Genomic DNA, 26,950 nt, shown 5'->3' with positions numbered 1-26,950 from the left:
CTCCGTTCCACCATTAACCCCTTAATCCCTGAGTGCTGGATTCGTGGATGTGGATTGACACCATGTTGGCTTGACATGTCAATGGTATTTCATCCTTAAAAATCCTATTTAGTTCAGGCTTAATCTGGCTCTAGAAAACTGACCATACTTCAGCAGACCTCTTCAGTGTCCTCTGAATAACAAGGTTTTAAGTGCTTGTAAAACAAATATTGCTATAAACATGCTATCGGTCATGCTTGCTTATTTGATGTCACTTAGATATGTGAAAGTAAGGCTACTTCTATAACTGTATATAAATTCTGAAACAACACCAGCTACTCAAATTGCAGCCTACTGCTGTGAAAGCCACTTAACTACCACACTTGATAAAGCTTACTGGTTCATGTGGGGTCTTTTGCTGAGATTGTCAGTCTCATTATGTTAATTACATGTTCAAAAGTGATGGCTTGCATGTAGCATTTGCAATACTTTGCAAAAGTCAGTGACTCGTCATTCATTTAATTTCCAGCTAAGACAGCCATTATGTAAGTAGTTCATAATATCAGAAAAAACAAAAGACAGTTATTTAACAGAAAATTACACAGTAGCCTCAGTGACAAAATATCAAATCAGTTTTTCAGTATTCATTGTGCCTACTTTATTCCTTTATCACAGGTTCCATTTTTCAAAACCTCCAGAGTTAGAAGTTGGTTGCATTGGTTGTTCCTCCTATGACCCCTTCCAGCAATCCTTAAAGACTCATAGTGTTGAGTTATCTTCTCACAGTGGAAGCATTTTTTTCAGATCTGAAGCAAGAGTGGAGCTTGATTTTCTCCTTTCTCTCAAAAATGAAAGCTTTAGGTGCTGGTTATTTACATTTACAGCATTGTGCAGACACACACTGACCAGAGCGACTTACAAGAAGTGCTTTGTTTATCTAGAGAAATATCTTTGCTAGTTACCAATAGGCTAGAGAAAGACAGTCCTGAGCTCAGGTAGTGCTAGAAACAAAAAGTCACTGTTGATACCCAAAGAAAAGGAACAGAGTTGAACACAGAACTCTATGCAATACAATACAGTAAACTACACTATAATAGAATAGACTGCAATACACAGTGCAATACAATAAAATACCATATATAAGTGCAGCATGATATAATGCAATCAATACATACTTCAATGCTCATTTAAGTGCTGTGTAAAGAGATGTGTCTTCAGTCTGTGTTTGAAGACAGCAAGAGACAGTGGGAGTTTGTTCCACCACCTGGGTGCCAGTACAGCGAACATTCTCGACGCTTGTCTTCCACGTGCCTTGAAGGATGGTGGTACTCAAAGCTCGAAGGGCTCGTGTTGCAGTTAGAGATTTCACCATGGCCATCAAGTAGGTAGGAGCTGGTCCATTTTTGGCTTTGTAGGCAAGCATTAGGGTTTTAAATCTGATGCATGCAGCTACAGGAAGCCAGTGAAGGGAGTGCAGCAGTGGGGTGACGTGGCTGAACTTGGGGAGATTTAAGACGAGCCGTGCTGCCGTATTCTGGATGAGTTGCAGAGGCTTGATGGTCTGCATGGGAAGACCAGCCAAGAGCAAGTTGCAGTAGTCAAGCCTAGAGATGACAAGAGACTGCACTAGCACCTGGGCGGCCTCTCTGGTGAGGAAGGGTCGGATCCTACAGATGTTGTTCAGGAGAAACCTGCATGACCGAGTCAGGTTCGCGATGTGAGTCGAGAACAATAACTGGCCATCCAGAATCACACCAAGACTTCTTGCCTCTACAGACGGAACAAGAGTTCTCGAATGAGATGGCAAGATCATGATGAGGACCTGTAGTTGCAGGGATGAATAGCAGCTCAGTCTTGCTAGGATTGAGCTTCAGGTGGTGAGCTGCCATCCATGAAGAGATGTCAGACAGGCATGCCGAGATGCGACTGGAAACCTGTGTGTCAGAGGGTGAGAAAGAACGCATTAATTGAGTGTCATCAGCATAACAATGATAAGAGAAGCCATGAAAAGATATTACATCACCAAGAGAGGTAGTGTAAAGAGAAAAGAGAAGAGGACCCAGCACCGAGCCTTGTGCGACACCAGTGGAGAGCCTGCATGGAGAGGATGTGGACCCTCTCCATGTTACCTGATAAGAGCGATCCTCCAGATAGGACTCAAACCACTTCCATGCATAGCCAGTGATTCCAAGCTTCTCGGTCACTGTCAGAGCTGTCAAACGTGGGTTTCTTCAGGATGGTTAGTACTCTTGCGTCTTGAAAGTTGATGGAACTTTGCCTGATGACAATAGTTCACACCTTTGGCTAAGCCGAAACCACACCTGAAACTAATAATTACAATTTAAGCTCTAGGTTCTACAAGACAGCCTTGTAACTAACAAAGTCTAAGCTAGAGAGAGTCTCAACTCAGAGCCTACCTTTACAAGCAGAAAGACAGTATTCAATTAGAAGACAAACACACTGATTCTTCCAGGGAACACCTACAGTTCACACCTTATCTGATGGTCTTGCATGGTAATTAGGAGACCCATTCTCTCTGAATCCTTTAAATGATATTTTGAAATTCACTTTTTGAAACTCTTGCTTTTACACTTATTTTCATTTGCCATTCCTTATTTATGGAAAAGGATTATCTTTTTTCTAATGTCCTCAGAAATATGTCCTAAAATTAATAACTTGTCCTTAATGGTCATTTTAACTGGAAATGAAATAAATGAATGGTGTTCTATATAAAGAACTGAATTAAGTAGTGGGAAAAGTATATGTAAAAGTATAAGATAAAACATATAGACTTTAGAATTTGTCAGTTAACTACCACAAAGCGATAGCAATGATTTTCAGAATTGCTGTTTATTTTTACCCAGAGGCAAAAACAGCTTAGGGCACATCTGGATGTTACGGAAAACAAAATGAAAATATGTCCATATAAATATATAACCACATAACTTACATGCTGGTTTTATAGTAGTTATCAGATAATTCGGTCTTTACTGAATAATCCGTTTTAACATGACTAACTGAATAATAACAGCAAGACGTTTTTGTATTTTTTATTATACCACAGTAAGACCTGAGTGACTGAGTGACAAGCCCCTCTCAGAATGGTTTTACATATAGCCAAACAGCCTCTGCTCGCACAGCTTGGATTGGTAGTAAAGCATCATCTCACTCTTGTCTCAGAGAGATGACTGACTGTTCCTGAAGGATGTCAGAGGCCGTTTCTTTAGTTAAAACTGATGCTGTTTCAAAAGCCTGTTGTGTTTCAGTGATACTCCCTGCACTCTTACTTATGACCACTGTCATTTCCCACTGCAGTCTAAGACTTTTTTTTATACTGTGCATTAATCTGCTCATTTCAAGCTGCTTATGTGCATTCTGTGGCAGAGGCGAGGTCTCAGAGAAAGCTGACACTTGAGATTAATCTGACAGCTGTCAAGGCATATACGTTGTCTATTTTTAGCTGAGGAGAGCTGCTTTAATGCTTATCAGGCTACATGGGCAACATTTCCCAGACTCATTGAAGTAGGTAAATATTTAGACAGAGATTTGTTGTATCATAATACATGATGGTCAAACAGACACCTCTTTTATTTATTTATTTATTTATTTTTCTGCAAAATGGACTTTCCTCATATCTGTCCCTTAATTTGCATTAGAGATATTCATGAATAGCGATTAATCTGTTAATCAAAACATTCATTTTGACATGGAATCAAAATAGAGACTCATTTATTTTAGTGGCCGGTAACACAATAATGTGTAAACACATGCTATGCTGTACAAACATGCAATCGTCCAAATGGCACTGGCTGACTCCCAAGCGGCTTGACTGGCTAAGACACAGCCGTTCATGTCCAGGAGTCCAAGACTGTCCAGTTGGCCTTTGAGTAAAACGATGGATTAGTTCCTCATTCGTGTCCATCTAACAATGCTGCCCAAACAGGGGACATCTGTTAAGTCATATGCACACAACTGAGCAGATCACTGCTTTCCAGGCACATGTAGCTGCCTTGTGACATTTTAGGAAACAAGATGAAAGGTACTGATTGGCTGTGTTTGTCTTGGAGAAGGAATTGGTTGCACCAAACTGGGGACAACTGAGACTTGGGACATGAACAAGTAGATGTCTGCATTAAATTAAATTAAAACAATTTTCAACAAATAAAGTCTGATTTGTGACTTCACTGGTATTGGTGAGCCAAGAAGATAAATAGTGGAGTGTTTTTTTTGTTATGTGGTCATACACTGTGAGCTTACAAGCTAGCAGAATTTTAAATATTCAGTTACTTTACATTTTTTACTTCACAAAAGCAAAGATCACACATTTCCATTATAACTTCTATCATCAGCATAACAATCTGAATGAAAAGTGGAGAATTTTAAATTTTAACATGAATTTCTGAATTTCTTAGAATTTGATAAACCCCTCTCTTATTTTAATGAGAGTGTTCATTCAAGCTGGCATGAACTCCTCACGTTTGTGCAGAAGCCTCTGATGAGCAGATCAAATGCTCCTGAGAGTCGTCAGAACATGAGCTTCACTGGAAGAGATACGACTAAAAAATGACCTTTTTGTACAAAGTTTTGAGTAATGACCTAGAGAGGGTGCAGAATCTTCAGGATTTCTTCCTCACTTTACTTGTCATAATGGTTTACGTTTTTCAAAATGCTAAAATGTTCTGTTGTTTATTTCCAAGTTGGCCGGCTGTATATTTTTTAATAGCGTAACACAAATTATCAATTAAGGTGATACATATTTTCAATCAATGCAACTGAAAATAATTATTCCAGTCACTTGATATAATGGAGTCAGTGGTATTAAACCTGTAGAGTAATTATAGCTAAAAATGAGTGACCCCTTAAATATTTTGTGCCTTAAATGACCTGAATACCACCACTCAACAGATACAGGTCATGAGTGGACAAGAAACTTTATTCTGCTTATTCAAAACTTTTAGGCCGCATTAATTCTATGCTTTGCAGCAAACACTATAAGCTTTTGACAGTACTATTAAACATTGGTAACAAAGAACTCTAATAAATATTCCACTCCATAAAGAATGTACAAATCACAAAATGATCAGAATCACACATTTCAAGGGATTAAAATGTGTGTTTGTGCCAGTCTAATCAAATTTGTTTACCATTATACTGGCAGTACAAACTGACCTTGCAAACTTGAAATCGAAATGCCATCATGCTTCAAAAAATCATATCTTATAAATTGCATTAACCCCCAGTGTTAGCATAAACACCCTTGTCTCTATAAAATAGTTGATAAACATAAGGAAAATGAAAGCTAAGATAACATAAACGAACAAAACTACTAAGAATGCTGAGAATGTCCACCTTCTAGCTGGCATCAAGTCTACTACTGTGACTTCAGATATAATACTTTTCAAACTTTTGTCATTCAAGTGTCAGTAAATCTGTCATGAGAACACTGTTTAAATGCAAACAGGACACGGTGTTTAAAATGACCAAATTATATTTTATAATGAACTATTTTGTTAGGACAGTGTCGACAGTGTGTTGACAAGGTTGGTCCAAACATCTTCAGCATACAACTCACAATGGTATTAGAGAAAAAGGGTTGCTGGTAACAGTACAGGATGGTCTACTGTATCAATAGCTGTCACAGCAGCCACAGTCATAGCCTTGTAATCAATGACTGACAAAAAAACTGCCTGAACAATTTTCTGTCCATCGCTGAAAGAAGAAAGATTTACTGTTGCAGTGAAATTCCAGTTTTAGTCATTTCTCCACTATTTTAAATGATGCCTTTTCATCGATTCAGGTGTCCAGATGTTCGTAGCCCTCAATCAGAGTGCCACTCAGAGTGCAGATTTATAAACTGCCGTAATCAATTTTACAGACCTTAAAGAAAAAGATGTAATTAGTCTTTATTTCATTCAGGATCAATAAGGTCAACCAGACTCTTTTGTAATGTGCTAAAGGGCCTTTGATTATGGCATTTTAATGGAGAAAAATGTATAAAGCTCATAAAGACCTCATGATTATTAGCTTGTGGTGGTTATTTTTGTTTTTAACTGTCTCTCCATGTCATATGCCATCTTTTTTTTTTGGGTGGATGGATGAAAACTTGGAGACTTACATGGAGACTGAATCAATAAATCTGTGTTGTCCATAGTTTTTACAGTCTGTTAGTACTAATTGTAGAGTGAATGTTCTTCAATAATAGGTTGAACTCTGTGCTTCCTCAGTAATAGTCCTGTTTGAATTAATCTCAAGGTAAAAGAATAACAAAACCTGCTAATAGACACAACTATGCACATTTGTTGTTACTGTTATTGAGTGTGGTATCTGTCCTGTAATACTGATTTTTCAGTCCAAGATGTCTGTGGTCATTTGGGACTTCATGCTGTATAAGTCAGTCCATCAAATCCTACTAATTGCATTACTGAAGTTTCTAAACTTAAACTAGTCCAGCTCAAAAGGTATTTAGACCAGGGGTTCCCACCTTTTTACCAGAATGGACCAAAACAGCTGCCCACAATGACTGCATATAATTATATACAGTATAATGCATATAATTAGAATGTTTCTCCAATGCTTCATTTTTTTCACTGAATTTGAAAATGCCAGTTGGCCTTTACAATGTATTAGGATTGTGTGATGAAATGACTTAGATAAAAATGACTTAGAATAAGATGTTTCATTAACTTTCCTTATAAACTAAATATTTTTTCTTCTCCTGTTAAATTAATTTAAATTAAATTATTGTTTTGGAGAAGTTTTTTTTTCCCCCGTAACAGCGATGATACAATTGCTTTGCCGCATTCACGTCTGAAATTGTGATGAGCCAATATTTTATGTAGCTGCCATAACAGAGAGTTAAGACTTATATTAAAAAATATTAATTAAAATAATGATAAAATAGCAGTTGGACTGCTAACCCTCCACCCCAACCCCCCATGCCCGGGGCTTAATGCAGCATTGTTGCTGCCCTCTGCTTTAGACAGTTGTGATTGAGATGTACTTATGATTGGGATGTGATTTATGTGTTGGCTGATATCATACCACACAGCTTAGTTGAAACAGAGGGTAAATAGAATTAAATTGAAGGGGCAGGATTGTATTAATGTGTAGCTGGGGAACCCCTTCAGGCTGGCTTAGTTGATAAATAAGGGCTCTGTAGTAAGACTTGGTTTCAAAAGCTTTCACATGAATGTTGTTTATGGACTCTTTGTGTTCTCTGTGTGTGTGTGTGTGTGTGTGTGTGTGTGTGTGTGTGTGTGTGTGTGTGTGTGTGTGTGTGTGTGTGTGTGCGTGTGCGCATGCGGTTGTTTCTCTCTGCCCCTGCAGTAAAGACAGATCAGGTCCAGACGATCAAGCGGGAACTAACCCAGATCAAGATGAAGATCGACTCTCTCCTGGGCCGACTGGAGAAGATAGAGAAGCAGCAGAGAGCCGAGTCTGGTGAGGAGGAAGAGGAGTGGTGGGGGATATGCCAAAGATAAACAGACGTTGTGGAGGGGGAAGTAAATTAAGAGCGCACACAAACAATCAATCTTTGTGACAGGTTTTGGAGATAGAGGCCCAAGCGCTCTGTCATAGCAGAGCTCATATGACAACAAGGTGCCTATGCTTGGGTTATGAGAGGGCTTTTTATAGTGACAACCGAGAGCAGAGGACAATATGGCAGGAAAGAGAGAGGGCTTTGGCTCATATAACTACAGAAAGCTGGAGTGCCTGTGGAGAAATTTCACATCCAGTGCCATATATCACATGACCCCCCAAAGACTCTCTTGTTTTCCCTTTTGTCATTCACTTTCCAACACAGTGAATTCCTTCCCAATAACTGGATTTTATTGACGTGGTGCAGAACAGGCGCAGAAGTCAAACTTTTCTCAAATTTGCCCAAAGTTTCTTGATATGGAGCCTCTACAGAGCAGGCCTTGCTCTCGGTTTCATGCAACTCGTCCCCGCAGATTAATTAGCACTTTTGCAGATGCCGCCCGTTCTGTCTCACTGTGATTGATGTCTCTCTTTGTGTTAGCGTGCCCACTGCTGCCATTCATATCCACTCTATTATTTCTCTGTATTTATCTCTTTCCCTCTGTCTCTTTCTCTCTCTCCCACCCACTCTGTCTTCCTCCCTTCTCTCTGTATTTCTCTCATTTCCTCTCTTTATCCTTTCTCTCTCTATTTCTCTTTCTCTTTTCCTCTGTCTACCTCTCTCTCTCTATTTTATTCTCTTTCTGTCTATCTCTTATATCAACTATCATTCTCCATTCTTTCTCTTTTCATTTCTCCTTTCTCTCCTGTCCTCCGTCTTCTCCCCTCCTTCTCTTTTTCTGTCTTCCTCACTTCTCTCTATCATTTTTTCTCGCACCATTTTTTTTCCTTTTGTTTTTTCTTTTCCTCTCTTTCCTCCTCCTTTCTTTCTGTATTTCTCTATCTTTCTCTTTTTCACTCTCTCTATTTCTCTTTTCCGTTTCTCTGTCTCCCTCTCTCTCTTTCACTATTTCTGTCTCTCCTGTCCTCTGTCATTTTCCCTCCTCTCTCTTTTCTCTGTCTTTCACACTTCTCACTATCATTTTTTCTGTCTCACTGTTTCTCTTTCCCTCTCTCTTTTACTCTATCACTTCTTGTTTTCCCTCCTTTCTCCTTTCTCTCCTTTCTCTCTCTATGCTCTTTCTATCTCTTTCTTGGACTCTTCCTCCCTTCTCTCCCTCCATTTCTCTCTATCACTAATATTCCCTGTTCTCTGTGTCTCTCACTCTTTCGCATCACTCTCTCTTCCTCCATCTTCTTTATATATTTCTTTTTCTCTCCAACCATCAACCATCTTCCCCTCTTTCTCCATCTCTCTTTCTCTCTCTCTTGCTCATTATTTCTGTTCATCTTTCTCTTCCTGTCTAACCATCTTCCTCCTTTCTCTCACTCTCTTTCCATTTCTTCTATATCTTTCTCATCTTCTGTCTTCCTGTCTTCCTCCCTTTTCTCTCTCTTTGCCTCTCTACATCTCTATGTATACCTATTCCCTCTCTCTCTCTCTCTCTCTCCCTCCCTCCCTCCCTCCCTCCCTCTCTCTCTCTCCCTCCCTCCCTCTCTCTCTCTCTCTCTCTCTCTCTCTCTCTCTCTCTCTCTCTCTCTCTCTCTCTCTCTCTCTCAGAGGCTCAGAGGAAGTATGAGGATAACTGTGACTCCCTCCATGAGGAGTCTATATCAGAGACAGCAGAGAACTCGGCTGAGGAGGCGGGGGAGGGGCAGCTGGATGCTGAGGCCGGAGAGATGACTGACGGAGGAGAGGATGACTACGACGAAGAGGGTAGCACTGATCTGGTACGATCTCCTCCACTGAGGGTCCAGTGGAATGGGTTAGGTGTGGTTATGTGAGTAGTGACAGTGGTAGGGCTCAGCAGTCAGGCTAGAGGAGCGCTCGCCCTATTAAGCATAATGCAGCAGAATTATTCATAACCACAGATCTGAGCTCTCGGTTGCACGCGAGTGCGCAGCATGGGTCGACGGGTCCCTGCTGGTGTGACTCCTGTCAGCACTGGGGCAGGTCTCTCTTTACCACCCGCTGTCACACACAGTAATTAAAACAGAGCTGAGAGTGCGGCCTGACTGCACTGGGACCGATAGCAGAGCGGAATTAAGATGGAGCGAAGTGCTGGGCAGGGGAGCACATTTAACAAAGACACTGCGTTTCTAAAACGAAGGAAATGAGGGAGAGAATGTGCAAGAAAGAGAGCTTTTAAGCGTCTAGAGTCTAGACGTACATGCAGATAATGGAGTCACAGAAGGTGCCGTGGCACACACTCAAGCAAAGCTTGAAAAACTGTTTTATATTGTAATGGGCACAATATATGGCATGCTGCATATCCTGGTAATGGTAGCAAGCAAAAATATTGACTAAGTTTTAGCAGTATTAATACATAAATAAAAAGATTGTTTAGATTGCTTTGAAAGAGCAGTTTAAAGGGGAACTGTACTGATTTTGCAAAATTACTTAATTATTCAGTGGATTAAATGTAAACAAAATCATTCAGAGTGTGAAATGTGCCTTTCAAGAAGAATTTAAAAGTCAAATTTGTTAACCATTATAGTATTAGGAACCAGATGTCTGGAGCATTTAATGGCTCTAAAAGCTACATCCCATTAAGTTATTACACAAAGTGTTTGTGAATGTGTTGCTTAATACCTGAGCCATTGTTTTGTGATAGTTTTGTTGTAAATTTTGGCCTAAAATGTATTTTTATTGTAAACTTCCACTCCAGGATTACTTCCATGTTTACTCTCAAAGCCATGCTCCCAAATGAGATCAATATGTGCAACCTAACGTCATTTTATTGTTACTAGTCTGTAGCTGCAGCCGTTCAACACAGCTAATGCCAGCAGCAGCTTTTGTTTACAGTTTATTTTTACAGTTTTCTTACTTCATAGTTGTTCACCTTTGGTATTTGTGTCTAGCTTTAAAACAATTGGGCACTTTCAGGACTTCTGGTACTTGTAATGGCAACTGAGAAACACTCACCGTCCTGTATTCTCCCCATTTGTTTTTGCATCCTGGTACTGTGCAGTTCATCACCACTCTGAACAATTAACCATCAAGGTGCAACTGTGATCTGGATTTGAACTGTGATAATGGTGGTATTTGTAGTGCAGACATAACAATGTTTGGTTCCTAGTACTGCAATGGTGAAAATTTTTGAATGGGTAAATTTATCTAGAAAAACGCATCTCACACCAAACCAATCTGAATGATTTTATTTACATGTAAACCACTGAATAATTAAGTAATTTTGCAAAGTCTTTGGAGTTCAATACACGAAAATTAAGTAAAAACAAAGTGTCTTTCATTGATCTGTTCTGACACTTTGGTTCATGTTTATGTTGGCCAGAGTTAAATGTATCAGCATGTAGAATCTATAGCTATATATCACTATATATAAGCTACACAAGGCTTTCTTTATTGTTGGGTGCACTGTGATGTTTCCAGAGCAAGCATGGAAGCTTATTTAGAGATTAGTAGGATTACTAAGAGCTTATTATTGATTTGATTTGTGACTTACAGAATTTCTTATTCAAAATGTTACTTTGTGAGACAAACTAAACAGCTATCTATGGACTTTTGTCATTGTTAAGATCACCTTCTTTATATAAAATGAATACAACAGCATTAGCTTTAAAGTATTAACATTTACAAAATTGTGAGGTTCATTTTCCCTTTGTAAGAGAAAAATATTTGTAAGAGAAATATATATATTTCATTTCATATATATATATATATATATATATATATATATATATATATATATATATATATATATATATATATATATATATATAATGTTACCTTTAATGATAAAACTTTAAAATCCAGTCATATGCAAATGTTTGAACATCCTCTGTCAAAGTACATTAAATAAACTATAATTATTCATCAACATGTGCAGAGATATGTTCTCTGAATTTATTTTCACTTAGAAAATCAGCAAAACATGTTGCAGGCATCAAATTCAAAATGGGTGAATATTTGCGAAAAACAAAATGTATGCATTTGAATATTAAATATCTTGTCTTTGTAGTGTATTCAATTGAATATATGTTCAAAAGGGTTTGCAAATCACCCTTTTTATTTATGTTTTACACAATGTCCCAACTTCACTGGAATTGGGGTTGTAATTTAATCTGGCGCACCCAAACTTTTGCATACAGCTGTATCACCTAATAATGTAACATACTTGGTAAATATCATGATATGGTATTTTATCAGTATCACCCAGTACTAATATAAACTATCAGTTATGTCACTGTTATTAGAAATGTTCAAAAATGCTTGTAAATGTTGGAACAACCTTCAGTTAATCGAAGCTCCCATTGTTTGCTTCAATTAACTGAAGAGTTGAAGGCCATTCAGCAGGCTCCGTAGCTGTGGGTGAAGTTGGAAGATCTCACAGACATGGCTCTCTACCTCTCAAGTTCGCTCAGCTACATCAAAGGCATAATGACTGTCTCATCTGGGTTCATCTCTGGTTCAGTGTGACCACACATTCCCTTAAATTTATTAGCCCATTTAAAGGGCATCTTGAGTGAGCCGTGAGCGATGTGAACCTTCTCTCTTTAATGGAAGATAATATTTTCCAGCAGCAGTCTGTTCCGACAGACATTCATCTTTATCAAGGTCATCGTCATTCCAGCTAACAAAAATGCACCCTGAGGAATCTTCCTTTTAGTCTTATGGAGTTTGATTTGCATCTGCTGCAAGAGAAAACTACATTTAAGAGATGGGAGGAATTATCATGCTTTTTATCTGTTGTCTTTATCTTTCCTCTACAGATAGAGAACCATGTGTCTGACATAGACAACTGAGGTAAGACCTTGAATCTTTAAGTATATGTGTGTGTGTATGTATATATATATATATATATATATATATATATATATATATATATATATATATATATATATATATATATATATATATATATATATAATGCTCCTAAAACAAGACAAAACCAAAAAACTGTTATTTCCGCTATTTTACAGGGGCCATATGTAGGCCTGATATTATAAAATAGCACGTTTGGAAAGCTATTGAACCTGGCAGCATACATAGGCTACACATAGGCTTTTAGTGTTGGTAAACCAGTAAATTGGTCCAACATATAGCTTTGAAATGGCCCAAAATTACTTGCTACAGCTGTGGCCATATCTACCATGTGAGTGACTTGAATGACTGTCCAGGGGCACCAAAAGGTTTTTCCAAAGAAGTACGCAGTCTTAAATTATTTTAATAATTTCAATTAACATATATAATATTCAGTTTACTTTAACTCTATTCACAAACCACACCAGTCAGCCTGATAATTGTGTAAATTGTGGGTAGACCTGTGGGTAAAACATAGACAGGATCATTTTGGCATCTTATAGTGATCTTCATGAGAGAGCTGATGCCATTTCATTGGCATACCTGACCGATCTTGACAAGGTCTGAGATCAGCTGTCTTGTTAACTCTGGTTCAGTTTGGGTATTTTGCGAACTGACAGAACTAATCTTCAGCAAAACCAAGATCTTTTCAGCACATGCTGTTTGGTGTGTTTCAGTGGGTCCGTGGGGATATGTCACTTTAGCTCTAAAGCCCAGGGGCACCACGTGATCATAATCTGAGCTTGACTACAGGTTTGTCATGATCAGGACTGTTTATAAACATTTGGTGGGCAGAAATGAAATAGGACTTTCCCAGCTGTATTATTTTGCATGTAAGTGCAAGTATAAATTAAATTGAATAAGTTTCATAAAATGCGAAGGGAAAAATGATAACACAATAAATAACAAGATGTGGACAGTAATTAGTTCATTAGTTCTTTCCTAAGAATTTTCAAATGAGTTACATTTACTACATTATGTAGTAGGCCCAGTTACACCGATAAAGCATAACATTATGACAACCTCTTTGTTTCTACACTCATTGTCCATTTTATCAACGCAATTTTCTATATAGGTGCACTTTGTAGTTCTACAGTTACAGACTGTAGTCCATCTGTTTCTCTGCATACTTTGTTAACCTTCTTTTACCCTGTTCTTCCCTGTTATTCTTGAAGAATAGGGTAAAAGGGGACTAATAAAGTATGCAGAGAAACAGATGGACTACAGTCTGTATTTGTAGAACTGCAAAGTGCACCTGTAAGTAGAAAAAAGTCATAATGTTATGCCTGATCGGTGTATATTTGTGTGAAAAGTTCTCAAATTTTTACCTGAATTATTAACATAGTTCCACATTGGATATTGTTTTTTGACTGGTCACATGGCCATGGTCATATGGTCAAACCAAGTCCAAATGCAGTGTTGCAGACTGTTTAATGCATGTTCATCCTCTTTGAATACTCAACAATAAAAAAAACCAACAGGTTAGTGAAAATATATTGAAAATATAATATATAAAGACCAGACCAGACCAGCTTATTTTACTCTCATTCTCAAATGGCTTTTGTAAATTTTGTTGAGCTGCATTCTTCACCCAGAAAAACTCAACAGGTATTATAGACCTGAAGAAGCCATATACATAGTCTATGCTGTAGAACACATTTTAAATGAATGGGGTGATCCTAAAGACATTTGGAAGTTTGGAGATAAAACATAAACAATATATTAGTTCAGATTCTCATTACATAGTTTTTAACCAGTAACAAAGATTTCAAATTAGCCTAAGGATAATTCCAGTTTTCATTTTTGGCTTTTGAGGTTTCATGGTTTATGGGCTCCGTTCTGTCAGATCAACCCAGAAATGCATTACAATCAAACAAACCCTGTAATTGCTTTCATTCCAGTCAAATTAATTGACTTAAAAATGGGACATAGATTAATAATGTTTAAGATGAAGAAAAGCAATGTTTTTTTTATGAGTTCTGATCAATCCTTATAAGATTAAACCTCTGCCACTTCCATTTTGTACATGTTTGCGTACTTTTAGGCTTTTTTTCCCCTTCTTGATAAACAACTTGGCCTGCTAACAGTAGGGAGAATTAGCCAGTTAGCATCAAGGGAACCCAGACAGATTCATTTGAAAAGATATCTAACAGACCTAATTAGATCTAACTGTTTAATCTATGAAGCTCGCTGGACTTAACATCGTGTTCTTTCCTAGCCAAGCAATGATTTTTTTTCTGTTATAGAGTCATTTTTATTTTTTTATGTTTTCTTATCTATTTAGTACAGCTTGTATTCTAGTTCCTTTATGTTTCTGAGGCAACGCTATACGTACACTTCTTGCAGATTGCACTAAAGAAGTACTGAACTGATTTTATCATAAAATACTTTACTTTCTATAAGATATGGGCATTCAGTGAGTGTTAGATCCCAAGTACGAAGCAAGAAATTCATATTTGTCACAAATCTGTGTGCTATGAAGAGTCTTTTCTCTTGCCAGGCCATGTCAAAAGGGAAATCAGCGCTGCTTTGAACGGTCTCTGGGGAAAAAGAAGGAAGACACGGAACTGTGAAAGAGACAAAAAAAAAACAAAAAAAAACAGAAAAAGAAAAAAAAGAACTCACAACTCCTCTTGCAGAAAGACAATGCAGCAGGCATGATTGGTCCCGGTGAGAGGCAAAGCAGTGTGTTTTCACGGACAAATCTCTCACCGCCTTTCAGCATCTGTTGCTCAACATTTCGCAGGCCTTCATTTGAATACAGTGAAATATTCATTCTGTTGAGGTCAGACCCAACACTACTTGTATGGATTGAAAATAAAGACGAACTACTGAGGCCTGACTATGAGCTACTTAAAGTGGTTTTAAACATACAGTACAGTTTGTTGTGACATTATACAATGCATTATTTTTTTGCTTGTTTGTTTGTTTTTTTAGTCTTGTAAAGTTCCAGCTCAAAAACCTGTTTTATTTTTTTGTTAAATGTCTAATTGAATTAAATCTAGATTTTCGTCTGTGTGATAATCCATGTAAATCTGCTGGCATAGCCGTCTGACAGTGGAATACAGTGTTAAACAATGCAGTGGTGGCATTAAGACTGAAAATATGTTCCCCTCAGATTTACTGTAGCTCTCCAGCTCATGCGTTTGTGTGTTGCTGAGGATTGTTCTGTTCTGCCAGCGTGATTCACACTGAATGGAGGAGAGCAGCTGCTGCTCTGCTGCTGAGGCTTCCCTCCAGCCAGTACTGCCTTATGTCTGTTTGCCGTCATCCTCAACTCCTCCATCTCTCGCTCTCATTTTCTATCTATCTATCTATCTATCTATCTATCTATCTATCTATCTATCTATCTATCTATCTATCTATCTATAAATTTCTCTTTATCTCTCTAAATGTCCCCCCTCTCTGTCTGTCTGTTTATCAATATATCCACCTATCTTTAAATGTCTTTATCTCCCTAAATGTCCCTCCCTATCTATTTATCTATCTTTAAATGTCTTTAAATGTCTCTTTATCTCTGTCTAAATGTCCCTCTCTAAATGTCTTTTTTCCTCTCTTCCTCCCTTTTTCTCTCATCCACTCCATTTCTTTCTTTAGTTCGGTCTATAGCAGTGCTGTCATCAGCACCTCAGGTGTTCTGTCCTCACACAGAAGCTTCAAGTAATGATGTTCACTTTAATGTTTTATTGTTCACGCTCCATTAATTCAAAAGATGTCCAAACATTGGGTTTGTTTCATGAGCCAATGCTGTACCTGCTCGTAAAAACTTTTAAACAACAAATCCCCATTCGGTCCATACTGGGCTCAGTCAGTCCAGAAAACTAGCCCAAAGACTTTCAGCACGCAACTGCCATACCAGCTCTACCAATTCAGTTCTGTCACTCACACACACTTGCTGTAAGTTTAGGAGAAGTTAACTAGCGTTGTGTTCATGTTTCTCTGTTTAATCGGTACGTCATTCTCTGTGACTACAGTTCCCAGACTGAAGTAGTATGTTTAACTGCAGTATATGTGTCATTGCATTCTTGTGCATAGCTGTGCGTGAGGAGTCCAAGTGACATATACAGAATTCAGACACTTTTACATGTTTGCTACCAAGATAGCATGTTTAATAGATGGCAAATTGCATTTGCACCACATTTCAGTTTCCACTGCTACCATATGCTATACATTATTATCAACCTTGATAATGAACTATGAGCTCTCTATTTTTGTATGGCAAATTTTGATTGGAGAAAAAAGGCTTTAAAAAGTTCAGCTTTTTCTTTTTTTTTCTTTCTGATGACTTAACTATGCCTCTGCTTCTGGCTTCTGTATAATGTACTCAAATGGAGATTGTGAGGAAACAGGTGTAAACAAGTAAAAAAAAATTGTAGTTCACATTGTGGGGAGTTTATGTGTTTATTCACTCATTGTTTTTTATCTAATATTTCAGAGAGTATGAACTATGATTATATATATATATATATATATATATATATATATATATATATATATATATATATATATATATATATATATATATATATATATATCTGATACTGGTCCTCTGAAAGGCCCAAGGACACAAACAATTGAATAAAAAATCATGTTGTATAGAAATGTAAACTATTTGTAAAGCTATTTTTTATGATAAGCATGTTTATTAGTTTCATGTAAGTTTGTTTTCATTTTAGTTGTTGCATTTGTTGTATGGCTTTAGGCTCCACTGCATAGGAAAAGAGCACTATTAAAATCATTGTATGTGAAGCTATTAGTCTGTCGTATTCTTTTAGCCTGGTATGAGCACAGTCATGCGGAGCAACCGTAGGCAATAATTCTTTTTAAAAGATTTATGAATCATAAATCATACCGCATGGCATGGTAAAGAAACATTTCTTAGGGATATTAGTGCTCCAGAATATCGCAGCATGAATAGTCAGATTAAGTCTGTTTGCATGATTAACCATGACGGGTAAGAAATTTCTGGTCTGAATAGAAATTGGCAATCTAGGTCTAATATTGTAGAAAAGAAAAAAATAAACATAACCCATTCAAAATACAAAACAGAACAATATAATAATACAGAAAGAAGCCCATTACATACAGTTACGACGACTTTTCAAACAGTTAATCAACAGACAAACAAGCAAACAGTATTGAGCATGCACAATTGCCTGTTTCTCTTATTATTGAAGCATCTATCTATCTATCTAGTCACATAGAGAAGATGAACAGCCACTCACATTACATTTAACATCAGGCCACATTTTGTATTGTATCTATTTCTCTCCATTATGTTCAAATCAGCAAATAAACAGAAACAGTGCAGTAAAATGTGCAGAAGTCTGTTCTCTGTAAAACACAACAAAATGTGTGTGTGTGTGTGCGTGTGCATAAGTGTACAAATGCACCTATATAGTAAGTGGAGCTGATAAAATGGACAATGAGCGTAGAAACGAGGTGGTCGTAATGTTATGCCTGATTGGTGTATATTGAAAAACATTAAAAAATGGCGATACAAGGTTTTGCTCCAACAGCAGCTGTATGTAAACATGTTCCCCATTATGTAGTTCTCAGAGGTTAAAAATGATGTAATTATGAGCTTCAACTTATAAGGCAAATGAAAAATTACAATCGCATTGCACATAACAGGATGAAGAGGTCCCTTGTTAAAGAAAGTGTATTTTAAGTATAAAGGTTTTTAGAGTTTACACTTAATACATACTATATACATTCTTTTTGTGATGAATTAAATTAACTTAGACAGCAACTGTATACTTTTTTGAACAACTTAAGTTGATTTACATATGTACTACACACAACTCATATTATACCATTAAATAAATATAATATATGCTATAGTGTTACTTAATACAAGTTATATGAGTTATACAAATACACGGACACCGTGACATCATACATGAGTTTCAGCAAGGACAGCTGCGTTTTAACCACAGCACAGCACCATGGTTTTCAGCTGAACTCAGACGTCTGTGAAGGTAAAGGAGGCAGCATTCAGGAGTGGGGACTAAATCCTGTACAAAGAGGCCAAATACAAGCCGGTGAAAAGGACTAAAGCAACAAAGAAAAATATTCATAAAAGCTGAAAGCCACATTGTTTCTAATGACCCTACTTCAGTCTAGAAATGCCTAGAGATGAATAACCAAAAGGTGAGAAAAAAATTCACTCTCCAGCACTGCTTTGATCAACTAGCAGCTATTTTCACAAAAATCACAGGAACTTTTATCACATGCTTCAAAACTTTAACCATTAAAAAATTAACTTTACTGGCCTTAATGACTACAGGCTAGCAGCCCTGACTTCTGCAGTCTTGAAGGTCTTTGAGGACCTGGTCCTAACCCTCCTGAAGGCCATTACAAACCCTTCACTGAATTCCCTGCAGTTTGCATACAGGGCTAATAGGTCTGTTGATGATGCAGTTAACATGGCCCAGCACTTCATGCTACAGCATCTCCACAGTTCTGGAATCTACACTAGAGTTCTGTTTGTGGATTTCAGCTTGGCTTTCAACACCATAGTGCCAGAGCTGCTACAGATCAAACTTTCCCAGCTGTCTGTGCCAGATCCCATCTGTCAATGGATCATGGATTTCTTGACAAAGAGGATACAGGTGATGCAGCTTGGAGAACACACATCAGACCCTCGGACCCTCAGTACTGGAGTTCCACAAGATTGTGCTGTCACCCCCTCTCTTCAGTCTCTACACCAATGGTTGCCTCTAAGGAACCAGCTGTGAAGACCCTGACATTTCCAAATGAAACCATGGTGGGCCTCATAGCTAACACAGATGAGTCTGCCTACAGGAAGGAAGTTGAGCAGCTGGTGTCCTAATGCAGCAGCAACCATCTGCTGCTGATCATGCAAAAGACCATAGAGATGGTGGTGGACTATATCCAGGAACCTGAAGTGGGACAGGGACACCGTCTCCATAGCCAAGAAAGCATGTTCATCCTAAGACAGCGGACGAAATTCAACCTACCACAGAGCCTGATGAGTCCATTCTCGCATCATCTATAGCCATCTCCTTTAGTTCTTCCACCACACAAGAATGAGCCAAATCCAGTGCATAATCAGAACAGCTGAGAGGATCATTGAATGTAGCGTGGTAACATTTCAGGACATCTACAACAGCAGAGTGATGAAGTATGCTGGCAAAATAGCAGCTGACGCCTCTCATCCTGGACATCACCTCTTCCAGCTACTCCTCACTGGTAGAAGATTCAGGGCCATTAAAGCAAGCACCGGCCGACATGCTGACAGTTTTTTCCCCAGAGCTGTAGCACCCACCCCACAGTGGACACCACACCTCGCACTTTAATTTTAAAATGAAACCAACAAACCTGCTTGACTGTATTACAGTATAGCTCTTCTGTGACGTTATTCTTATTTGCACAACTGTACATAGTTGGTACTGGTATAGTTATGTTCCCTGACTAGAGGTACTGAGATGTACCCTTAAGGGTACCTCCCCAGCGACAGGAGGGGTGACTGCCCCAATAAGAGTTTCATACTTTTATGTCTGAGAATGTAGCATGTATAGCAGTTTTTTGTAAGTTGGCAAAAACCTTTGAGATAATCTTGGACAGCAAGGAAAACAAAATAATGGATCGCCCAACAAATGAAGCCTAGATAGCCAAAAGGAAGCTTGCTGAGTCTTACTTTGATCATATTCTGAGAAGAACTAATTAATTGGAAAAAGCCATTATACTTGGAGGAGTTGGAGGTAAAAGAGGAAGAGGAAGACCAGCAACAGGATGAATGGATACAATCAGAGGAACCATAAACCAGCTTTTCAAAAGCTTGAAGACCCCAACAGAAAACAGGATATTCTGGAGAAACACTATCTATACAGTCGAAAATGCATTTTTGAAATGTATCTTGTATGCCTATTAGTGTGCTTGAATGAATGTAAATGAATGAAAGTTAGTATGAAAAGCATGATATAATACAAAGATTGAAAGAAAAAATAGATAAAAGGCAGATAAGGAGAACAGTTGAGGTGGAATTATGATTTGGCTTTGAGGTGATCACTTCTAGTGATTAACAAGCATGGAAAAAGCAGTGCAGTGGCAACAGATGGCAGTTGTAATGTTCTCAATTCATCAACATAAAATGCAGCATGCTGGGGTTAATGAGGGCCAATGGCCAAATCCCAGGTAATTGGTTCACTGTATCAATTTTGTCCTGTTGTCCTCAATGCCAGCTAACACAGCCGCTCTAATTTCAGCGGTGTTCAGAACACAGTTTGTCCAAGTAAATTCCTTCACTAATTCAGTTAATTAGATTAGTGTAACAGAAGTTTTGTGGTTATTCATTTTAGTGAATAACATGATTAGTCGAGTCTGCGCGTGGCATTAATGCATTAATGCCTTGACTGTGCACAGCTCCTCATAACAAAAACTGTAGTAAGATTTAAGGATTTTAAGATGAATGTCAGCCGTTGTTTTGCAGCCATATGCTGCTGAGAGGCAAAAATAAAGCTCTGACTCAGTGAGGGAGCTTGTTATTCAGGCTTATATTCAGTTCAGTTCAGCTGTGTTGTCACTGCATATATATACAAACGTACAGTAATCCTTATTGCAAAAAGGAAGCAGACATCCAAGGTCAAGAAGCAAAAAGAAAGCAAACATGCCAGAGGAGGAACAATAAAGTGTAAATGCGTGATAGAACTGTCTAAACAGCAGGTACATTAGACAAAAACAGTCAGTAAAACATAACATAATAAAATGAGCAGTAAAGAGTTTAAACACATTTGCAGCTGCTCCCTTCATGAGACATTTGTTTGTAGACATTTCTAATAAGCAATCGCTTATCAAATCCCAGATTATAATATCTCACCTATGGGTGGATTACAAATGAGTAAAAAGCATTTAGGAAGCATTCCAGCAATTTTCATTTTTTTTCTGAATACAAATGCACACTGCGCTTCAGTCTGCTATCAGTATTCCATCTTCCCTCAAACATTTGCACATTTTAGCATTCATTCTGTTTCCCCGAAACTTATTTACCTTACTGTCCATTGCCAGTTTTGTAACAACATTTGATAGGGGATTATAAAAAAAAAGGAACGCAAAATCCAATTTTCATATCCAAAAGTTAAAGTGGATTTGCTATATTACAATTATTCATCTTCCGAGCTCACTGCACAAATCTTCATTAACATTTATATTATATTAGCTCACGGCTGCATGATATGCATATTTTTTCCCAAGCCTGATTTGGAAAAAAAATCTTTAAATTAAATTGGTGTAATGCCAATTCCCTGTCAGCAGAACGGCATCAAATGACTGCTATCTTAATGACATCCTGTGTTGTGTAAACAGTGAGAAGTGTGTTTAGGATTCTCATAAATAAGGCAGGATTACACAGACTTGTGCTACTTACACAGTGGCCTGACCACAGTCCAGTGACCTCTACTTCTTTGTCATCGTTAATACGAATGCAGCATATATTAATGTATTGTAACATGTATGTAAAAGCAGACTTTATTTCTTTAAAAAGTCTTAAACCTTTAGTTATAATAAACCCACACTGAGCACTTTATTAGATACACCTACATTGTTCATCGTGTCAGCTCTACTTACCAAACAGGAGCATTTTGTCTACAATTACAAACTGTAGTCCATCTGTTTCTCTGTATGCTTTGTTAGACCCCTTTTACTTTGTTCTTCAATTGTCAGGACCCCCATGGACCACCACAAAGCAGGTACTATTTGAGTGGTGGATCATTCTCAGCACTGCAGTAACACTGATGTGGTGGTGGTGTGTTAGTGTGTGTTGTGCTGGTCTGAGTGGATCAGACACAGCAGTGCTGCTGGAGTTTTTAAACACCTCAGTGTCACTGCTGGACTGAGAATAGTCCACCAACCAGAAATATCCCGTCAACAGCCTCCTGTGGGCAGCGTCTTGTGACCACTGATGAAGGACTAGAGGATGACCAATACAAACTCCATAGGAACAGATGAGCTACTGTCTCTGATCTTCAAGGTGGGCCAACAGGGCTGGAGTGTCTAATAGAGTGGACAATGAGTGGACACAGTACTTTAAAACCTCCAGCAGCACTGCTGTGTCTGATTCACTTGTACCAGCACAACACACACTAATGCACCACCACCACTCCAGTGTCATTGCAATGTTGAGAATGGTCCGCCACTCAAATAATACCTGCTCTGTGGGGATCTTGACCACTGAAGAAAAGGTTAAAAGGAGGCTAACAAAGTATGCAAAGAAACAGATGGACTACAGTCTGTAATTGTAGAACTACAGAGTGCACTGTTGACTTCTGCTTGCAAGCTTTTGTTTCTTGAGGAAAAACAGTGGAGTGGAGACTCGAGGAAAAAGAAGTTTAATGAACGCACATATTCCCACCAAGTGAGTCTGAAATAGCTTTGGCAATCATCAAACTTATATTCCTTTTGGTAAAAGCACACCCACCAGTTGTCTCTTTGACTCAACGAACCCAAAAGGCCCCCCCACTTGATGGCCGGCTGCCTCTACCTTTGTAATTAAAATAGAGGTGTTGAGGTCCACCCAGGAATTTAATGCCCTCCGTTGCTAGATTTGGAGGTATAGATAGCCAAATGTCAAGATAGGCTAACCACTGGGGGTCATTACATGACAAAGGACCTCTCTCCACAGCCCCCACACATCACCCAAGAAAATACATACAAAATGCAAATAAGATTAATCAAAATGGCAAGGGAGAACAGAAGTTTAAGTTAATAAAAGCAAATGAAGATAAGATGAAAGGCTTATGCAGATGTCATGTTGCCTCATGAACTTGAACTAAAGTGTTACCCTGTTTTTACTCTGTACAGTGACTTCTTCAATGAAGAATTAAACTTAAAGCCAGTCTTTAAATATTTTTATAAAACAAACAGTTCCAGTCCTAATGTCTGATTGGCTGAGCCACATTACAAGCCATTATAAAATACGATACGCGCAAACCTATGAATGTCTCACAACAGCTCAACCCTGTATTACTGTGCCATGAAATAATCCCTGTGCTGGTAATGGATCGGTCTTTGTCTGTAATGGTGCTTGCATGGACCACTGAATGTACTGAACCTGCAAAAATGCAAGAACCTGTTTTTTGTTTAAACTGAAGGGCTGACAGCTTATTTTCTTAACTAGAGCTAGGCTGGTCAGCTAGCTAACAGGCTAAACTCCAATATAAAAATGGAATTAAAGTACATATGATATGATTCACTGTAAAACTGCAATTTAAAAGTCTAAAAAAATGTCACTCAAATGGGTTACATGCTTCAAATATCCCCTCAGAATGGCCCAAGCTGAATCTCAAATCACTCTTTACTCCATAAGTATGCTAGCTGTGTAAGTTTTGGCATTCTAGTTTCTACAGCCAAATGGCACATTATTTGTCAAGAATGGATGTGGCTGAATCTCAAATGACTATCTTTTAGTTATATCAAGACAGTTATAGTGTAAAAGTGCACTATGTAGGGAGCAGGGAGTTGTTCAGCCCCAGCGTGGTAAGAATGACATCATTAGATTGGCGCTATAGACTCACAATGTTAAATTGGTTACCAAAAAGTACTTATAAACAAAGGTTTTTGTATTAAACTATGTTACGTTGTCATATGTTCATTATTGTATGACAAAAAAAGACAGTGATGGGTGACTAACTGTTCTTCTCTCAATTCAGCAGTCCTTGGCAAGGATACCATACTTTAGAGGAATTACATTTCTTGTTGGAATGCTGGTTTACATAAATTATTATTAAAAATAAAACATTTTCAGAAAAAAAACTGTGTATTTTATCACATTTTATGTTGTCTGCTGTTTTATAAAAGCAATAAGCCACACGAGGCCATGCATTACTGCCATTTTATGACTTTTTTGAACACCCTCCCCATGATAAATTTACAGTAATGCACAGCCTTGAGTGGCTTATCGCTTTTTGACACTGAGTGGTATCACTGACATGAAAATCTATTATAGTTATATTGTGAAGATTTTGATACTGATACTTTATTATGACAGTTATGTATATTTTCTCTGCCACTTACATAATGTGAGTTTCATTTAGCTGATTATCTATGTTATGGTTTACACATGTATATTTGCATGCATTTTATGCATATTTTATTTTATTTGGCTCCTAAGTAAACCAAGCAGTTTGTGCAGTCCATGTTGTTTACTTGGTAAAGTGCAGAGTGGTTTACTATTACCTTCTTCCACACAGTTGAATTGATATCTTTGCTGTTGTCACCTCTGCTGTCATCCACTGATGACATCATTCTGTGTTGCTGCTGCCAAATATGGGTGGTGGGCTTAGCAGCCTTTCTAAGACCTTTCTGTCTGATCCGCTCTCTGCTTCTTTCTGCAATTGGAGATCCTGAAAGGAGTTAAAACTCCAGGCAGTATAACTCTCTATTTTTCCAAAGCGTAGAAGCCTCCTCACCTTGAAAAGGCACCATACCATGACAAGGATAGATGGAACAAAAAGATTGTCGAGATGTGCCAGAATATGGGACCTTCAGGTAGGAAAGCACTCAACTTAGTAAGGAAGAGCTGAAGTTTCCTCCAAGTACAGCTAGATTAAAGCCTTCGGGATGTCTAGTTTGTGAAGTTGACAAGTGAGAAAAGAGAATTCAAAGCTGCAAAAACAAAATTACAGTTGAAGCTTGGAATGTACGATGTATGAATCATGGCAATGGAAGATGGAAATGGATTATCTATACATCAACATCCTATATAGTCATCCCGCTTTATGTCTGAAAATGAAGAAGAAATCTACGTTTTTTGATCAAAATCAGGCTGAAACCGACAAAACCTGAAAACAAGATGTACTGTTGGTGACTGGAGACTGTAATACTACAGTCAGAAATGGGAAAGAATGAAATAAGTTGGACAACATGGCCTTGGAAACAGGAATGGAGAAACAGAACGACTAATCAACCTCTGCGAGTACCATGACTTTTTCATTGTTAATACATTTCTAAGCAACCAAAATGATGCCTGTACTCCTGGACATCACCAGATGGAGTTCACTGAAACCAAATAGACTATTCTTTGCACCAAGAGATCATTAAGAGCTCCATTTTAATTGCAAAGACATGGCGTTGAACTGATTGTGGAACAGACCACGAACAATAATAATTTATAATAATTATAATAATAATAATAATTTCAAAATATGACCTGGAGAAGACTATATGGACAAAGGTTTAGGGACACTTACACATTACATTTAGCTTTTATGACATCCCATTCTAAATCCATAGGAATTAACATTGACGCTGCTTCCAAAGGCAATTTGGAACTCTTTATTGAGTGATTCAACACTGTGTACTTCAGCACTCAGTGGCCCCACTCTTTGCATGGTCTACTGCTTTGAGGCTAAGTTGTTGTTGCTCCTTGGTGCTTCCATTTCACAATAATAGCATTTACATTTGATGAGGGAGATCTAGCAGGACATAAGTTTCACAAACCAATATCAAGGCCAATATCAAGAATGACAAAGATCTTGTAAGAGAATTATACTGTGAATTCTAGAGAGCTGTCAGGAACATCTGTAAAGATGTTAAAAAGAGTAGCACACATGGAGAAACAAGGATTGTTTTTAAAGATAAAAGAGAGATAAAAACAAATATCAGCCACAAGTTGCTACTCTGAGAGATGTCAGTGGGCAACTCATAAGAGGTGAAAGAAAAATCAAAAAAAGATGGCAAGAATATACAAAGTAAATCTACAAAAAGGTGTCAATTGCCAAGACACTTTTGTTGTGTAGGCAGAGAAGAATCGTTAGAAGTGTAAGAAGATGCAATGCTAGAAGTCAGACAGGCCCTGAAATTGTTACCAAAGAAGAATCAATAACAATGCAAAAGAAATATTTCAAGATTCTGAAAAAGACTTGGCTAAAGTACTGAATAAATTATGCCTTTGAACTTGTGTTGGTGAAAACTTTTGAGAGTTTTCACCGTAAAGAAAACAGATAAGTAGTTAACCAATCAAACCTCTCCTCTCAATCAAAGCCCATATAACCAAACTGAAGCTTATTTTGGACATATTCTTAGAAAAACCAACTCATTAAAAAAGATTATTATACTTGAAAGAGTTGAAGGTAGAAGAGGAAGAGATGGATGAATGCAATCAAAGAAAGCAGCTTGATAGACCCACACAGAAGGCAGAATATTCTGGATAAACATTATCTATATGCTCAACAGGAGTCGGAAATGAGTTGGCACTAATAATAATAATAATAATAATAATAATAATTGTGTACTCATTTTAGCTGGCTAAAATGGCTCTCAAAGCACCCACTTCATATAGTCTACATTTTCACTGAAAAGCTACGTTGGTGTAAAATAGTTTCAGGCCATTGTGGGTCATGTTTTGGAACAATTGTCAGGATTAAAATGTCAAGTATAGTATTTTTAGAATTGTATGTAAAATTGATACTATTAAAAACACAAGATAAACTGTTAAATTGACACAATGTCACTTAAAAGTTATAACATGCTATATTATTTCACCCCAGAAAGTGTTATAACGCAACATAATGTTAACGAAAACCTGTCACACTTTGGAACTTTGACACTTTA

The 26,950-nt window shown here is 37.8% G+C and overlaps 1 protein-coding gene across 2 annotated transcripts in view; it reads left to right on the top strand.

Annotated features, from left to right (window-relative positions):
- The window catches only part of LOC108431401 (RNA-binding Raly-like protein), a 193,068-nt gene extending 178,004 nt beyond the window's left edge, over positions 1-15,064 (top strand). For both annotated transcript variants that reach the window (XM_017704541.2, XM_017704523.2), the window contains exons 6-9: positions 7,306-7,419; positions 9,119-9,288; positions 12,289-12,322; positions 14,880-15,064. In XM_017704541.2, coding sequence (XP_017560030.1) covers positions 7,306-7,419; positions 9,119-9,288; positions 12,289-12,321 — 317 coding nt within the window. In that variant the 3' untranslated portion in view covers position 12,322; positions 14,880-15,064. The remainder of the gene's footprint in view (positions 1-7,305; positions 7,420-9,118; positions 9,289-12,288; positions 12,323-14,879) is intronic.
- The last annotated feature ends 11,886 nt before the right edge of the window (positions 15,065-26,950 follow it).

This window comes from Pygocentrus nattereri, chromosome 3, assembly GCF_015220715.1.
Source record: "Pygocentrus nattereri isolate fPygNat1 chromosome 3, fPygNat1.pri, whole genome shotgun sequence".
Lineage (NCBI taxonomy): Eukaryota > Metazoa > Chordata > Actinopteri > Characiformes > Serrasalmidae > Pygocentrus > Pygocentrus nattereri.
The sequence above is the reverse complement of the archived record's forward strand: the minus strand, read 5'-3'. Positions and strand labels throughout refer to the sequence as shown.